General features: G+C 39.5%; 3 protein-coding genes across 3 annotated transcripts; 2 read left to right on the top strand and 1 right to left on the bottom strand.

The window, feature by feature from the left end:
* Positions 1 to 287: 287 nt before the first annotated feature.
* LOC125242130 (dual specificity protein phosphatase 23-like) lies at positions 288 to 5955 on the top strand. The gene is made up of 4 exons (XM_048150834.1): positions 288 to 306; positions 1463 to 1884; positions 3015 to 3138; positions 5226 to 5955. The coding sequence occupies exons 1-4, from the start codon at positions 303 to 305 to the stop codon at positions 5375 to 5377; spliced, it is 702 nt and encodes a 233-aa protein (XP_048006791.1). The 5' UTR covers positions 288 to 302; the 3' UTR covers positions 5378 to 5955.
* A 426-nt stretch (positions 5956 to 6381) lies between these two features.
* LOC125242128 (dual specificity protein phosphatase 23-like) lies at positions 6382 to 9031 on the top strand. Its single transcript, XM_048150833.1, has 4 exons — positions 6382 to 6492; positions 6977 to 7385; positions 8000 to 8123; positions 8661 to 9031. Exons 2-4 carry the CDS (start codon positions 6996 to 6998, stop codon positions 8963 to 8965), a joined length of 819 nt encoding a protein of 272 aa, XP_048006790.1. The 5' UTR covers positions 6382 to 6492; positions 6977 to 6995; the 3' UTR covers positions 8966 to 9031.
* A 947-nt stretch (positions 9032 to 9978) lies between these two features.
* LOC125242131 (26S proteasome non-ATPase regulatory subunit 9-like) lies at positions 9979 to 14025 on the bottom strand. Its single transcript, XM_048150835.1, has 4 exons — positions 13751 to 14025; positions 12417 to 12655; positions 11677 to 11790; positions 9979 to 10746 (listed from the first exon to the last, which is right to left on the bottom strand). The coding sequence occupies exons 1-4, from the start codon at positions 13959 to 13961 to the stop codon at positions 10645 to 10647; spliced, it is 666 nt and encodes a 221-aa protein (XP_048006792.1). The 5' UTR covers positions 13962 to 14025; the 3' UTR covers positions 9979 to 10644.
* Positions 14026 to 15376: the final 1351 nt, after the last annotated feature.

The raw sequence follows: 15376 nt of genomic DNA, 5'->3' as shown, positions 1-15376 counted from the left end.
TGCAAAATAGATCATATTCTATAGTGAGTACGATTGAATTTGCGTTGAACTAAGATCGCCTTCAAAAATCGATCCATATCGATAATATTGATTTTTTTCAGCCGGTTAACTATAGTTTCTTAACGTTAGTCCTTATGCGACTACATTGAGGGTATATTTTAGAGTGATTGTACAAAGGTTAAGATGTAGATCAGTGTCACTCTCACAGGTGGAACGCGGTTTGTTTTCGGCCAGTGCTAGAAGTGATTTCAGGCAACAGTCACTGCAGTTTCTGTTGGTGGTTATTAATTTAATAAGTTAACATGTGTGAGTATTGAAGAATTTAATATTTATGTACCAAGCATGCACACTGATTACTGATTCTGATGTCGCGACTTTGATAGTTCGTAGTGGTTTTTTGGTTTAGCAAGTGAATGTGAAAATGAATATCTTAGTGTGATGAATGTTAATAATAGGTAGGTTACATACGTGAATGCATAATTGCATATGGAGGTACAACACAAAAGACCATTTTATTACAAATACTGTTCTCTCTGCCTCTGAAATCGTGACCTTAGGTACTGAGTTTTGTTTATCAATTAAGGATATTTCATATTGTTATTTATATCCAAACCAAACCGGGAAAATATTGCAAAAAGTCCAGGTCAGAAGTACTCGAAACGACGAGCATGTATGAGGAACGTTATGAAAGTGCGTGAAGCGAAAGTCGTTTGTCAGGATCGTAGCAAATGGAAACCCGTGATCTCTGCCTACCCCTCTGATGGGAGACAGGCGTGATTGTATGTGTGTATGTTGTTTAAATCAACAGATCTGCGAGTTATTTATCATCTACGGTTTATGAACCGTTGCGTTTCTAATTTCATCTCATAATTACGCACATGAATCCGTTAAATTGAGACTTATTCCGAACTCTGGCCAGTCTAATTTAATCCCGACGATTCCGGCATAATGTTAATGTGTTTACCAAAATCTCTGACGTCATTTGCCTCATTCACTGAATTATAAATGACGTCACATCTTCCTCCGAAGCTTATATTTACGATTTTGCGCGGCAATTTATTGTTCACAAAAACGTCCCAAAGATTTAATAGCAGCATGTTGTTTTTTTTTTCTCAATACTTTATTTACCAACACAACAAAGTTAATCTCCATCTTGAAATAAAAATAAATACTCCGTATAACAAGGCCAGAAAGCTGAAAATTACGTAAACGATGTTTTCCAAGGTGTAATTTTCCCGTGGCCAAGGTTAGGGTCTCCAGAAATAACTGTTACATCCTCCAGAGTTTGGAGTCAGTGCCAAGTGTTCTCCGTCCGTTGTCTCGGCAGTCCTCCGTGGAAAACCGAGCTCGATGGTCAATACCTGCCAGTGTCAAAAGTGCCAGTGTCTGTAAACCCCCTATTTAAAAAGTTTTTACTTTCGTCCCAACTTTTTTTTTTCAACTTTTAACTTTTGTCGAACAGTGAAAACCAAAATGGGAGACGAAGAGTATCAAGTTTTTACCCGAATGGAAGATATCACGGAGCAAGACGACAAGCATCTAGCGGGAGCTAAGAAGGAGATAAGGAACGAATTAACTGTTATAATCCCTGAAAACCCGTTCCCAGAAATAGAAGTTGACGCTTACCCTCCCTTAAAATTCTCGTGGGTCATACCGAAGAAGCTGGCTGCTATGGCTTATCCTCGAAACAAAGAGAACATAAAGTATTTGGTCAATCAAGGTATAACGCATCTGGTCACACTGACGGCGGGGAAGAAACCGCCAGTGGAGGATTTCTCGCGGATACGGTGGACGGAGATACCTGTTGAGGAGTTTGAGATGCCCTCGCTGGAGCAGATTAAGAAGTTTATCGACGTTTGCAAAAGGGCTGATAAGAATGGCGAGGTATGTGCTTCCTCCCCCTTGCAACACATTATAATGTACTTAATGATTGAATATACCTATATTTCGAACCGACTACCTAGTCGGTTCGAAAAGAGACGAGTCGTAGGATATAAGTATTGGATACCATAAATTTCGAGTCTAAGAAATACGGGCTTCAATATTGTTACCTATTCTTGTTATTCGCATAAGTATACTTTGTCGCTAAAATGCGACTAATTGCACTTTAAAAAGATGTAGAGGTTATTCCAAACCCACGTGGCTTTTATTTATATACACAATTTGACGAAGTTTTGAAGAAAATTGGCAAGCATCATAATCAACGCAAAGCGGTCGGAGAGTTCAAGGGAGTTCTTTTGGCTTAGAGTCATTATTATTAAATATTATGACGTGCCGACATCAGAGTTCAGGGTACGTAGCCGAATGGCACAAACGGTCACGAAACGAAACGCTCTATCTCTATCGCTCTTGCGTATTGGCGTGACAGAGCCAGACTACCTTTCGCCGCGTTTCGTTTTCGTTTCGCGTCGCAGAAATGCCATTCGGCTACGGCACCAGACATACGTATACACTGATATCTATTTACGGGGTATTAATACCCACTACTAAATTACCTAGGTACTTTTCTTTAACCGCCATACATCCAGTCAAGCTTTAAGAACAGTATAATAAAGAGTAGGTACTATCGTACAGTATGGCCACTCCCGCTCCCCGCTGAAAGTGCCGCCCACCCCCTCTCGGTTACCTCACAGTTACCGCCTGTCAAAAACGCGAACAGTTGACCTGTCATATGTCATACAAGCATAGTACGCGTTCACCTACACGAGCTTACACTGTGTGCTAGGAACGCGCCTCTTTCATATATTTGATCGCCAGTGTCCGAGGTGTGCTTTAAGTACTCTACTTATCCGAATCAATGTAGTTTCAATAATGTTAGTTAATTTCAATAAGCAAGTTTAGATGTCTGCAAAGAAGGTCTACCCCTTACAGACGGTCAAAATGATCATACACCGAATTTTTGCACATGGATCGAAGTGTATCCCAAAAGGTCTCACATCATGCAGACACAGACACCTATAAGATTACATGGAATTTTCTGTTCTAGTGTTAATAGTTTGTACTCCCGTATTCAGGTGATGGGCATCCACTGCCGGCAAGGCCGCAGCCGCTCGGGCGTGATGCTGGCCGCCTACCTGGTGCACTTCCACCGCTTCCTGCCCGACCAGGCGCTCAACACCATCCGCATGATTCGCCCAGGTAACTAGCAACTCTATCAAATCCATATAACAGCTCTTCATGGCTACCTAACTGTTTGACCAGGCGCTCAATACCATCCGGATGATCCGGCCAGGTACCTTAGCAGGTTAGCAAATTCATAAAATCCGTAGTAGTCGACCTCTCTCTCCCCCCTGAGTGTATTTCCTTTGTCCGGTTCCAGTCCAACCAGCTAGTACTTAGGTGAATCCTCCCACTCCTCCTAGGTAGCTACAACCAGTCCTATATTATATAGTAGCCCCTCAGGCGTGATGCTGGCCGCATACCTGGTGCACTTCCACTGGTTCCTGCCCGACCAGGCGCTCAACGCCATGTATGATCCGACCAGGTACCAGTAGCTACAACCTGTCGCAAATCCATAGAGTTAACTACTGACAGAGCTCCCAGAATATGTGAAATAGACAAACACGGTAGAGCTACGTCTGCTGCAAGGGCGGATCTACCATTTTAATCAGGTTTTGCATGGCCCCCGCCGTCATCCTGAGGTGACTGACTTATACATATTTGTCAATCCAAGACCCAGCCACATGAGGATTTAGGTTCGTTCCTTAAAATCAGCCCTACATGATAGAACTCCAAACTCCAATACAGATCTGAGAGCAAAAGTTACCTTCTAAAGCTGACGGTTTCTAAACGCTCACCATACAACACAAAACGTGAGGCCTATAGGTAAGTATACATAAGTACTACTTACTTGACTGGCGCTGTAAAATGAGTCTTGGCCTCCAACGCATGAGCACGCTTGGTGCAAAACAGCATCGCATCAACTTTAGCCGACACCGAGCCCGAAAGTCTACCTCCTCTCTATCCACCATCCACCCAATGATTTTTCTGATGACCAACAGGACGGCGTCCATTTGGTCGACCCAAATTGTCTGCCTTTTGTCTTCCCGATCTTGACCAATTCTTTCAAAGCCGTGGCCTTTTGAGACCAATATAATACATATAGAATTATAGATACTTATGTAATATTTGTTGTTTCACTGATTTAAACTTTCACGATTATTACACATAATTATTTTTAAATCGGGACTTAATCGCCGAGACCACGGGGACAACGCCGTCCCTGAAACGTTGGAGGTCAGTTTAATCTGTAGATGTAGTCATACGCGATTAAGTCCCGCTTTAATAGCTATTTGTTATACAAGGGGGCAAAGTTGTATTTTAACGCCGAGTGTGGAATTGAAAAACGAGCAAGTGAAAGGATTCTATAGTTGAACCACGAGCGAAGCGAGTGGTTCGAGAATAGAATCCTGAACTTGCGAGTTTTTTCACACACGAGAAGTAAAATACATTTGCACCCGAGTGTAACACAAAGCTTTTCCCCTCACTATAGCGAGGAAACTACAACGCAAAAAATGCGTTTATCACTGCTTCCAGTAGTTCCACAAGTGGTAAACCATCTTAATTACCCGATTCACCTACTTTTATCAATTTTAAAGCAGTTAATTTAATTTTATTCAAGATCAAATTACTTTACCCACTAGTAGATAAAATGCGTTTTTACCCGCTGGTATTAAAGGACAAAACGCGTGTTTGTTAGTTATTTGTTTTACAAGGGGGCAAAGTTGTTGTTTAACCGCACATGCCAATATTGAAACCCGAGCAAGCGAAAGATCCCAATATTAAACCGCGAGCGAAACGAGTGGTTCAAAAAGTGTAATCTTGAGCGTTGCGAGGGTTTCAAGGCACGAAGGTTAAACAAACTTTGCCGCCGAGTGAAACACAAAATTTTTCACCACACCAACACGAACAAAATACTGACTATAAAACATGAAACTAAATCAAATCTATCAATTTATTCAATATTAATGATTCAAAATAATCATTTAAGATATCAAGTTAAAATTCGTATGAAATTACTTTGCACCCTTGTGGATAAAATGCAATTTTGCTATCTGTTTTCGAATAGCAAAAAGTAAGCCTTTAACAGTTGGTGTGGTGAAAAAATTATTATTATTTGTTGTGTTTGTTTTCCGGTTCAGTAATTGCTTTCTCAACACAGTTCTCAAGTAATTTGCAGTATATATAGATACGAGTATATTAAAAGTCCTTTCTTCGTCTTCCAGGCTCCTGTGATTTCGCCGAGCATGAAGAAGCCGTAGGGCAGTACTTCGTGTACCTGACGGAAGACAACCCGCTCAAGTTTGGTGTCTCCGGGGATGTCATGGAAGACTTCATACAAGCCGCCAAAGATTGCAACAAGAATAACATCCAATAATATGAACAGTTTGTGACGCATCTGATTTGCTGTTAACATCTCTGCTATGGATTAGCTGAAAACTCCAGACGATGGGTAACATTTTTGGGAAGGAACTTCGGAGTTAAGCTTTTGCGTTATATTCTAAGAGAAAATGTGAAATGATACACCTATGACGCTTACACACCACGCCCGATCTAAAACTAATTTGTATTATAACGCTTTTGTGTTTGTAATTTGTAATTTCTTTTTAAACGCAAGGATCGGATTCGCCTTTTTTCATACAAAAATACCAGATTTAAAACGAATTTCTCTTTGATTTATTATGTTATTTGTAAATGACTATCTAATAAAACGAAGTTGTAACCTAGATAATGATTCAGTACAATGTAAAAGGCATAGAATAATAAATTAAAAATATTGCGCTCTATCCAAGCTCTGATTGAGCGAGGTGTGTAGGTATAATAAATAATAATGCTTTCGATATAATTTTAATGTAAGTGTAAGCCTGTGATCTAAGATATCGACTGATTTGATTGATTGTTTTATGATTGTTATTTGTTGTACCTGAAACTTAACATTAAATGGTAATAGCCGACTTTGAGACTTTGATTCCAAATGGTCCTGTTTCCGTTTCCGTTGTAAAAAGATTTTTCTAGTTATGAAATATGGCAGATTCATATAAAAAAATAGTTAATGTATTTCTATAATTGGTCCTTCGAACCGGATTTTGTCCGCATTTGTGTCCGTTGCAGATTCAAATAATGAAATATGGCGGATTCAAATAAAAATAAGTAGGTAGTTAATGGATTTCAATTTCAAGAGTATATACTAAAATAATCTTGTGTTCTTGAGGCTTTTGACGATGGATGAAGAACTTTTGAACGCGCCAACGGCAAAGTGTCACCTCAAATCGATACTCTCACGAAGTGCTCTCATTGCTTAAAATAGCCAATTAATTAACACGACCAAGGCAGAGTTGCCAACGAACCCTGGCCGCGGCCCAAGAGTGATGCCAACTCGTCTGCCGCTGAAATAGATGCAATAACGTCGTGTACTTCAATTGTTTTATGGTATTACTTTACTGTAGGAAGTTTCTTGTTTATTTCGTTTGTGAATGAAGTTGTGAACGTAAGGTAAGTCGGAAAATGTTTAGGTATTTCTTGTGACGTGTTTGGTAAATATAAACAGTGCAGGACATGCGTACTTAATTCGATGCATATGAATTCTGTTTTGCTGCTAGTGGTATAGGTTCGTATCAAAACATTAGAAACACATCAAAATTGATGAATTATTTCGATGTAAGTGCAATCTTAATTATTCGTCTTGTTAATTGAAATACTTACTCATAAATGTGTAGTTAGCGTAGTATGCTGTGATTTGTGGTTACAAAAACAGTTACAGATCAAGTTCCTACATTTTAATAAATTATCTCAATAGAAATTCATTTGAAAGCTACGTAATTCATGACATATTTTTACTGATAAATGGAAGTTTTGAAAACTATCTACAAAGTAGGATATATAATATTTAATTATAATTTATTAGTACCTACATTATAATGCAATAAATATTATATAGGCAACTTTGAATCCCGATTGATTACATCCCCATTTCCAGTGCCAATCAACGTATAAAAATGAGTTCCCAAAAAATGCGCACCAACCTCAAGCTCTCCAGGCTCCTATACAAATACACAGAAGAGAAAAAAGAGGAAAAACCAATAGAAGATAGCCCAAAGCTGGTAGAAGAAGAATACGAATCCTATCCACCTTACAACTTCTCATGGTTCATAGAAAATAAGGTTGCCGCTATGGGCTGGCCGCAAACTGTGGCCAATTTAAACTACTTGGCAGACGCCGGGGTTGACCATTTGATTACGCTGTCCCCTGAGCGGAGACCACCGATATTGGATTGCAAGAAGAAGCTAAAATGGACCGAGATCAGGATAAAAGAGTTTGGGACGCCGACGTTGAGACAGATTATCAAGTTTATTGAGATTTGTGAGCGGGCGGAGATCAGGGGAGAGGTATGTAAATTACACATTTTATATATACGTAAAGTATTGCGTATAAACACTATTGTGTAAAACATAAATAGGTATGGCACAGAATTAGCAGTACGAAAAAAACCCTTGGGAAAAAGGGATTTTTTCCTCTACTTTTCTTTTTTATTGTTACAATAATCAACAAACAAACCGCTACCTATGGACGTTTGCAATATATCAATCGCCATTTATTTCTTTTTTTTTCAGCATACATAAAAATTACAGTGTTTACCAAAGCGCCACCCAATCATTCAAGCTACATGAAAGAGCTTTGTTATTGCTATTTTATTTTATCAGGCGCCTTTTTTCCACAGCTAATCATAAATTAAGGTCTCATATAAGAAGTTGTGTAGTAGACGGTAGCCATAGCCACATTAATTTAAATTACTGAATAAATAGGTAGGGCGCATTTGATAAAATATTCGGCTTCAGGTGTCCGAAGACCGAACTCTAGATATAAGTGTTGACGACACAGTCACCGAGGCAATCATTTTCACGTTTCACAATAAGCCCAAGTACTTTGAGATCAGTCTGGTCGGTATTAAAATAGGCCTCCCTCATCGTGGAACTAATGCTAAGTTACCGTGGTTTCGCAGGTGATCGGCGTGCACTGCCGGCACGGGCGCGGGCGCACGGGCACAATGCTGGCGTGCTACCTCGTGCACTTCCGCGACATGGCGCCCGAGCGCGCCGTGCTCACCGTGCGCGTGCAGCGCCCAGGTCAGTGTCGTCATGGCAACGTGTCATAGGTGACTGGCGTGTATGTGCACGCTGCTGGCATGCTACCTCGTGCACTTCCGCGACATGGCGCCCGAGCGTGCCGTGCTCACCGTGCGCGTGCAGCGCCCAGGTCAGTGTCGTCATGGCAACGTGTCATAGGTGACTGGCGTGTATGTGCACGCTGCTGGCGTGCTACCTCGTGCACTTCCACGACATGGCGCCCGAGCGTGGCATGCTCACCGTGTGTGTTCAGCGTCCAGGTCAGTGTTGTCATGGCAACGAGTGTCGCAGGTGACTGCGCACAGGCACGCTGCTGGCGTGCTACCTCGTGCACTTCCGCGACATGGCGCCCGAGCGCGCCGTGCTCACCGTGCGCGTGCAGCGCCCAGCTCAGTGTTATCATGGCAACGAGTGTCACGGGCGACTGGCGACATACTCTCGCGGCAATCATGTGCTAGCCCTGCTGGGGTGATCAGTCAGATATCAGTTACTTTGCTATTTTACTATAAAACTAAATGGCTATCACTTTACTTTCAGGGTCCTGTGAAACATACGAACAAGAAAAGATAGTCTGCCACTACCACGATTGCGTTCGCGGGACTATTGAGAAACCAGACTATCGCCTCGTTGAAGACAAACTTTACTTCGACTGCTCCATGAAACACATGTTCGAAGATAGCGATCAAGAGGAAGACGAACAAACAACTAAAAAGGATAAAAACGCAAAGAAAGAAACAGTCGTCAAGTTTAAAGAAGACTTCGTTGACAGAAAGGAGCTAATCAAAAAGTTGTGCGAAAAAAAAACGAACACAATGATCATCAATCATAGAATTTATTTTTAATTTAATATGTACAACAGCAATTCCCAAAAAGTTTGTACAAAAATTAAGGAAAAAGTTAATTTTTTTTTTATTCCTATTTTACTACCAACATTTTTTTGATGGATTGAGATTTTAGTAAGTTTTATTTCATCCTTAAGGTTCTCTAGTATCTATATTTTCTTAATTATAACATCTCAAATATAAAAGTTGACTTATATTACTAAGGGCCACTTGCACCAACCACTTAACTCTGGGTTAGTGGGCTGTCAACTGTCAAATTCCATATAAAATAGTGGGTTAACTCTCGGGTTAACTCTCCATTTTTGTTGGTGCAAGTGGCCCTAAGGGACACTTGCACCAAAATGGTTAACCCGGGGGTTAACCCACCATTTTATATGGAATTTGACAGATGACAGCCCACTAACCCTGAGTTAAGTGGTTGGTGCAAGTGGGCCTAAATGTTGGTAACAAAATAGGATAATTAAAATTTGCTGCAGCTACGCAGTACAAACTTTTTGAGAACTGACAATATACATCAACTTTTTAGCACTTTTGTACAGAAATAAATATATTTCACAAGGCAAAGTTAAATTTTACAAAATGTACCTCAGAAATCTGACTATTCACACAACATACATAGTCATTTATAATGACGCAGTTAGACTAGTTAGTATTTATAAATGAATCTTGAGAAGTTGAGACAACTTGGGTGTACAGGGATAAAAAGGACCATTCAAATTTTGCATACTGACTTTGGAGGTCATATTGAACAACTTTTATTATGGGACCAATGCTGAAATCGCGAAAAAAAAAATCTGTTCCATAGAAATGAGCGGCATCATTCCAGTCGAAATGTATTAAGTAAAACAGCCAAATTGTTTTACGATTTCCGCATTAGTCCCATATTTTTTTTTTATTATTATAAATGGGCTTACTCTTGGCCACAGACTAGCCAAAGGCAAAGATGCCTGTTCACTCTTGATTTGAAGGTTGCCGGGACTGTTGATTATTATGATCTCAAATGTCACTACCCACATTTGACAGACACATCATTGTCACGCAGCAGATGTCTATGGAACTTCCCATACAATAAAATTTTACGAACGCTTTAACGGTGACCGACGGTTTGATGCAACTGGCCCTAAATTGTGTCATGCAATAAGACAGTCGATCATCCAGTGCCGAGATTATGTTTTCCATTAAACGACAATTGTTTTGTTCACAATCCATACTAATATCATAAATGGGAAAGTGTGTGTGTCTGTTTGTTTGTCCGCCTTTCACGGCAAAACGGAGCGACGAATTGACGTGATTTTTTAAGTGGAGATAGTTGAAGGGATGGAGAGTGACATAGGCTACTTTTTGTCTCTTTGTAACGCGAGCGAAGCCGCGGGCAAAAGCTAGTATCTTATAAATTGTTATCTTACAAAGTATGAAACAGAAGGTGATGACTGAAATATATTTTTTACGCCTTTCCGTGGCTGCCGTTCTTGAACCCACCGATAACATGGCAGCTGACTTTCACGAAGGTTCATTATTCTACAAAGTATCGCACGGAAAGCGATTATACATATACGCCTGGCCCGCAGACTTAATAAATGAATTAATAACTTATTAGAAAACACAATCCAACCAATGAAGCTGCCACCACTGGACGGACTGCTTTAAGCACGAAGCTTCACTTCCGTAGGGCTCCAGGTTTAGGAGATCCGGTTGATCTGGCAGCCGAGCAGGCCGGGCTGCGCCCACGGCCGTGGCACCACCGACAGGTTCAGCACCAGACGTGCGCGCCGCACTCTCACCTGAAACGCATAACAATAATTTTTTTGTAACTTTTTTTTTACATTCCAGATTATAAAACAAATGATTACTGGATACTAGTGGAAACAGGCTATATCAGTTTTTTTTACTGCCTGTCTGCTTAATAAATAATAGTAGTAGTTCTGGCGGCACCCTAGGTAAGGTTTTTTTTTTTGTACTTTCCTGAATTGTTTTGAAGTGTTCATTACATATTCATATTACGTATAATTAACCTAAGACTCATATCTAAAATGAATACAGAGAATAAAAACAGCAGTTCTCAAAAAGTTTGTACGAAAATTAAGGAACAAATTAAATAATTTATTTTTATTACTATTTTGTTACCAAGATTCATTTGATGAATAGAATTTTTTTAGTTGTATTTCGTCATTAATGTTCTCTAGTATTTATATTTTCTTAATTCTAACAATTATCCTGTATATATCTTATGAAAGGAGACTTATATTACTAAATGTTGGTAACAAAATAGGATCAATTAAAATTTTTCTGATGTGACTATGTACAAAGTTTTTGGGAACTGCTCAAATAATCCATACTAATATTATAAATAGGAAAGTGTGTGTGTCTGTTTGTTTGTCTGTCTTTCGCGGCTAAACGGAGCGACGAATTGACATGATTTTTTAAGTGGAGATAGTTGAAGGGATGGAGAGTGACATAGGCTACTTTTTGTCTCTTTCTAAAGCGAGCGAAGCGGCGGGCAAAAGCTAGTAATAAATAAAGCTGGATAAATTTCAATTCAATTTCAATTTCAATTTATTTATTCGTTCATCATAGGTACATAATAGATAGGTGGTAACATAGTACTTCATAGAACAGCTATGATGTGCCTTTTGGCGTACGAAATAGTTTCATATAATGTAATTATATATACAATTTTTACAATATAAGTATAAATAAAGCTGGATAAGTACCTGTACACGCTGGCCAACAGAGTGCGAAACAACGTCGTTAATCTGTGACATATCGTTGAAGTTCTGCGCCGTGATAGACCCAAACTGGATCACTTCGTCGCCAACACATAAGCCCTGCAAATGTCAACAAAAATGATAGTGTGTAATCTAGACTGCACTATAGTCAAATAGTTAGTTGTTTTACAAGGGTGCCCCCTTGTATAATAAAAGTTGTTGTTTAACCACATAATACCCGAGCAAGCGAAACATTCCAATTTCAAAAAAGAACCGCGAGCATAGCGAGAGGTTCAAAAGGTGGAATCTTGAGCGCTGCGAGGGTTTCAAGGCACGAAGGTTAAACAAACTTTGCCACAGAGTCAGAGTGAAATACAAAATTTTTCACCACACCAACACGAACAAAATACTGAATATAAAATATCAAACTGAATCAAATCCATCAATCTACATATTCAATATTTATGATTTAAAATCATCATTTATAGGTAAATTCTACTAGCCAGCTTAAAATTTGTATGAAATTACATTGCACTCTTGTGGATAAAATGCAATTTTGCTATATGTTTCCGAATAGCAAAGTAAGCCTTTACCAGTTGGTGTGGTGAAAATGCATTTTTGGTGTAAATCTGGCCTGCCAAATTTTGGCCCTAGTTGGAAAAAGTTTGCCCACCACTGGTCTAGGCTAATAACTTGAATTGAAAACTTGCATACCATTTTTTCTTACATAATTAACAAGTACTTACGGCATCATCAGCTGGAGACCCGTTATGCACAAAAGAAATCCTTGCAAACACCTGCCGTTCATCATCCACCTCCATAGGGCTGTCTGGTCCATTATGATGAGTCCCATTTCCATTCATGTGAAGTGCCGAGAGAGCCTGGGCGGCAGAACCCTCTCCAGTGGACCCCATAAGGTCTGCGTGGACCTCGGCCAAACCTTGCTCTATTCTTCTCATTAGGGCTTTGTGGTCGTTCTGAAGACCTGGAAGGCCAGCATGGTCGCGTGATAAATGATATAACATCAGGCCGTCCTTTTCGCACAATTTGTAAGTAGAATAGGGATGCACCGATGCAATAAAGTTTATCGAACTAATGTGCTACTCCTGCTAGGATAGGTAAATAAATAAATAAAAAAAGATAGTGGAAGTTGTTAACAAAAATTAACTACATGTCAGTTTTGTGACGACAATTAAGCATGAAATTTCAATAAAAATATTGCTTTTGTATTAATTACATAAACTTTAAGCAATAATCTACATTTAGAACATGAAAAAAGTTGGTTTTTAGACAAATTTAATTCTTAATTTCATCACAAAACCAACATCGACTTAATTTTTGTTAACAACTGCCATTAGTGACAGTTGTTAACACAGTTGTTTTGGGTCCCAATTTCTAAAAATGCCCGTATAGACACATGACTATAGGCTTGTTAAATCTGATTGCTGTCTTTAAATTTTTCCAATTAAAATGCACATTCTTGAACTGTTCTATTTTCTGATGATTAGCTACATCCACAGGCCACATGAAACTAGAGCAGTCCACTAGCCTGATGATTTAGTATAACCTTGTCGTGCCCAATGTGATTTATAAAGGACATATTCCATTCTTTGGAAATTATGAATTAAAAGCCTGGATGGGCAAAAATATCTATTTTTTTCTTATGTTACACCTAAATTGTGGTACAAAGGAAAATCTACCCTATATATTCAATAATTTGGTTTAAATTTCAATGTCTCAAGCTGTATATGGTGGGCAGGCCGAAGTTAAAACGCACTGCCTCGGCCAAGGCATGCCTACATACCTACATAGCACGTTTGCCGCGCGAGGAAATCGCCTCGCGATGTGCCTCGCACTGTGTGGACCCGGCTGTTAATATGCTATTTTTGTTCAAGGTTATCCATAATTCTTTCAAACTAGCTTCTACTTTAACTTCTTATGCTTTGTAGTAAGGCCAACACCACCGTTACAAAGAATCTACGATTACGAAATTGTTATCTATTTCTCAGTTATTTACGACTTTTATGACACTGGCTGATAGATAATAGTAGGAAATTCAATAAAATATCATAATACTTACAGATGATCTGATGCCGAGCATGTCGTACTTTATACACATCTATATCATTCCGTGGGAATCCATCAGCGTCAACCAGCGAGTCGTGCATTCCCACATTATTGGTTTCCAACACCGCCGTATGGTCGCGAATTTCTCTCTCTAGCCTATCCTTCTCCTCCATCAGTCTCAGTACTCGATCCCTCGCTGGCCCATCCATGTTAAATCCGACCATATTCACTTAAAAATATTGAAAATAATCAGGGTTTTGTTTTGATTAATCACGATTTTGACTTGCGTTTTTTGTTATGACTTCTGACAGTTCCAATCTGACACATACCTGACGTATCAGTGTATTTAAGGTAAATAAAAAACCGCTTGTTTAATTAGAGTTTTTCATATAACCTTATAAAACTAGTATTCTTGTAAGTTTCTCGAAAGTTAGTATTTTATGGGATAACATGATATTCAAAATCATAGATTTATTAAATGAATACTACTCCATAATTTGTATTGAGCGCGACGAGGAGTTGGGTCTTTGGCTTTGTTCCCAGAAAAAAGCAGTAAAATATTGCCAGCGTAACACAAAACTGCTCACTTTAATAATAACGGTATAACGGTTATCACGTTCGTTGCGGCAATTAGTTATTCGTAACAACGCAAATAAAGCTAGGAACATACTACGCGGACGTCCGTCGTAAATCGACCGCGACCGCGACCGATCAGTGTGCACGGAACAAAACATCCAGCGAGATTTCGATCGGACGTCCATGCGCTCAAGGCCACGGCCACGTCCGTCGACCGATAGTTTGCACGGTTATGTGTAATTTCATTGTCCAGATTCCCGTCCGCGGTCGATTTACGACGGACGTCCGCGTAGTATGTTCCTAGCTTTATTCAATGTTTCGGGCCGAATCGGCTCGCGACTGCAATTTTTGAAAACTGTTGCATTAAATAGACACTAAAATACGTAAGGGAAAATAGGATGGATTGTTGTTCTAAACCTTCTAAAATAAAAACTATCAGAATCCAACCCATCTTCCCCTAATCGATAAACGATCGCTTTTATAAGTATAGATGCATTTCTTTACATTGTGGTCAACGGCTTTTATCTCCTTTCTTCAATACAGTGCTCGAAAGTTACACATTAATTACAGCCCCGTCTAGCACAACTTGCACTGTCGCGCGCGAGTCCATACTTGAAGTCGTGCTTGATGTATGGTCAGGTGCTGTTTATTCATTAGTTCAGCTAATTCAAATAATTTTATGTAATTAATACGATTATAATTATAAAGCCTGGTTTGAGATTTTTTTTAATTTTGCTTCGGCCAGCTTTACTTTAGGCACTGGTCCCACCGCGAGCTAGTAAACTATGAGCTATCGGCTATAAAAACGAACAAAAGATAGTCACTCCCGTGTAAATAAAAGAAACACGGCGATGTTTATAGCTACTCGCCCAGCGGTGAGCTATTAATATCGCCGTCTCTTTTATTTGCACGGGAGTGCTTATCTTTTGTTCGTTTTTATAGCCGATAGCTCATAGCTTACTAGCTCGCAGTGGGACCAGTGCCTTGAGAAACATAAGAAAAACAACTTTTCACTCAAAACTTGAGATTCCAAATCTTGTCTAGAGACTCCCTAGGCTGATGG

The sequence above is a fragment of the Leguminivora glycinivorella genome, unplaced genomic scaffold (assembly GCF_023078275.1).
Source record: "Leguminivora glycinivorella isolate SPB_JAAS2020 unplaced genomic scaffold, LegGlyc_1.1 Scaffold8, whole genome shotgun sequence".
NCBI classification, from domain to species: Eukaryota; Metazoa; Arthropoda; class Insecta; order Lepidoptera; family Tortricidae; genus Leguminivora; species Leguminivora glycinivorella.
The sequence above is the reverse complement of the archived record's forward strand: the minus strand, read 5'-3'. Positions and strand labels throughout refer to the sequence as shown.